At 34.6% G+C, this 2,500-nt stretch overlaps 1 protein-coding gene across 2 annotated transcripts in view; it reads left to right on the top strand.

Moving 5' to 3' along the window:
* Positions 1-2,500, top strand: part of radil2b (Ras association and DIL domains 2b) — a 47,190-nt gene that overhangs the window by 4,975 nt on the left and 39,715 nt on the right. For both annotated transcript variants that reach the window (XM_067430222.1, XM_067430221.1), the window contains exon 2: positions 429-725. In XM_067430222.1, coding sequence (XP_067286323.1) covers positions 429-725 — 297 coding nt within the window. The remainder of the gene's footprint in view (positions 1-428; positions 726-2,500) is intronic.

Below are 2,500 nucleotides of genomic sequence, written 5' to 3'. Positions count from 1 at the left end.
TGTATCAGTGTATTGGATCCGTGCATTCGGCCTTAAAGTGACAGCAGCTTTATAAAGAGCTTTGTAACTTTTCTACAAGTATTTAAATGAGTTTAAGTTAGTCGTCTGCTAGTGTGTCAGATGGAGCGTCACTGACTGGCTTAAACCATGATGGCATAATGTGCATTTATACAACTATAATACAATAATGCGGCGACATAAAGAAGGACATTTACTTTTGATACTTAAAGGTTTAGTTTACCCAAAAATGAAATTTATGTCATTAATGACTCACCCTCAGCATCGAAAATACATTTTGGCCCAAAAATAACAAAAACTACGATTTTATTCAGCATTGTACACCTTTCACATGTAACAGAGTAATATTTGACCAGTAGTACTGTTACTTTTACTCAAGTAATGAAGTTTATTTGTCCACCTCTGTCCAGGTCGAGCTCATCCAGCGGAACCGGCCGATCCACGGAGAGCGTCGGGATCCGGCAGCCGGCGAAGAGCAAGATCCGGCGTCAGCAGCAGCGTCTGTCGGCGGTGTTCGGCCCTCGGAGAGCTTCGGCCGAGATGACGGAGGCGGCAGCGGATGATCCCTCCGAGCTGTCCAATCACGTCACGGCTCCAGGCATCCTCAAGATCTTCGGCACTGAGATTTGTGAAGGAGCCAATTACAAGAGCGTGCTGGCCACAACACACTCCAGTGCCAAAGAGCTGGTCAAAGAGGCTCTCGCCAGGTGAGGATGACCTTACAGTGGGATTAGGGATGCATGATGTATCGGCCGATATATGTTTATTATCAATGTTATCTGTATCGGCCGATATATGTTTATTATTAATGTTATCTGTATCGGCTGATATATGTTTATTATTAATGTTATCTGTATCGGCCGATATATGTTTATTATCAATGTTATCTGTATCGGCCAATATATGTTCATTCTTAATGTTATCGGCCGATATATGTTTATTATTAATGTTATCTGTATCGGCCAATATATGTTAATTCTTAATGTTATCGGTATCGGCTGATATATGTTTATTATTAATGTTATCTGTATCGGCCGATATATGTTTATTATTAATGTTATCGGTATCGGCCGATATATGTTTATTATTAATGTTATCGGTATCGGCCGATATATGTTTATTATTAATGTTATCTGTATCGGCCGATATATTTTTATTATTAATGTTATCGGTATCGCCAATATATGTTCATTCTTAATGTTATCGATATTGGCTGATATATGTTTATTATTAATGTTATCGGTATTGGCCAATATATGTTCATTCTTAATGTTATCGGTATCGGCCGATATATGTTTATTATTAATGTTATCGGTATCGCCTGATATATGTTTATTATTAATGTTATCTGTATCGGCCGATATATGTTTATTATTAATGTTATCGGTATCGGCCAATATATTTTCATTCTTAATGTTATCGGTATCGGCCGATATATGTTTATTATTAATGTTATCGGTATCGCCTGATATATGTTTATTATTAATGTTATCTGTATCGGCCGATATATGTTTATTATTAATGTTATCGGTATCGGCCAATATATGTTCATTCTTAATGTTATCGGTATCGGCAGATATATGTTTATTATTAATGCTATCGGTATCGCCTGATATATGTTTATTATTAATGTTATCGGTATCGGCCGATATATGTTTATTATTAATGTTATCGGTATCGCCTGATATATGTTTATTATTAATGTTATCTGTATCGGCCGATATATGTTTATTATTAATGTTATCGGTATCGGCTGATATATGTTTGTTACTAATATTATCGGTTTTGGCCGATATATGTTTATTATTAATGTTATCTGTATCGGCCGATATATGTTTATTATTAATGTTATCGGTATCGGCCGATATATGTTTATTATATATGTTATCGTATCGGCAGATAAATGTCAATTTTTAATGTTATCGGTATCAGCCAATATATGTTCATTCTTAATGTTATCGGTATCAGCTGATATATGTTCATTTTTAATGTTATCAGTATTGGTCAATATATGTTATTTCTTAATGTTATAGTTATCAGCCGATATATGTTAATTCTTAATGTTATAGTTATCAGCCGATATATGTTAATTCTTAATGTTATCAGTATCAGCCGATATATGTTCATTTTTAATGTTATAGTTATCGGCCGATATATATGTTCATTCTTAATATTATCGGTATCGGTCCGATATATTAGAGCCGGTAAATAATTTATTACTCTCTTCAGACAATTCAGATGCTTTTTGCTTCGCCATGATGGTTATGATTGCTTGAAATATGATTGGAAACACTTTAAAAGAGGAAAATACACTAAACGTGTGCAATTCTGTCATATCGGCGACATAAAATCATAATGAGAACATTATAATTGTGTGTTTGGGACATGGTGTGTACTGGTGAGAATTTTGTTTTTGTAATCAGGCTCTCAAAAATTCTATAAAATGTGGATATAGATGTATCGGCCGATATATCGGTCATCG

The sequence above is a fragment of the Pseudorasbora parva genome, chromosome 21 (assembly GCF_024679245.1).
Source record: "Pseudorasbora parva isolate DD20220531a chromosome 21, ASM2467924v1, whole genome shotgun sequence".
NCBI lineage: Eukaryota > Metazoa > Chordata > Actinopteri > Cypriniformes > Gobionidae > Pseudorasbora > Pseudorasbora parva.
The sequence above is the reverse complement of the archived record's forward strand: the minus strand, read 5'-3'. Positions and strand labels throughout refer to the sequence as shown.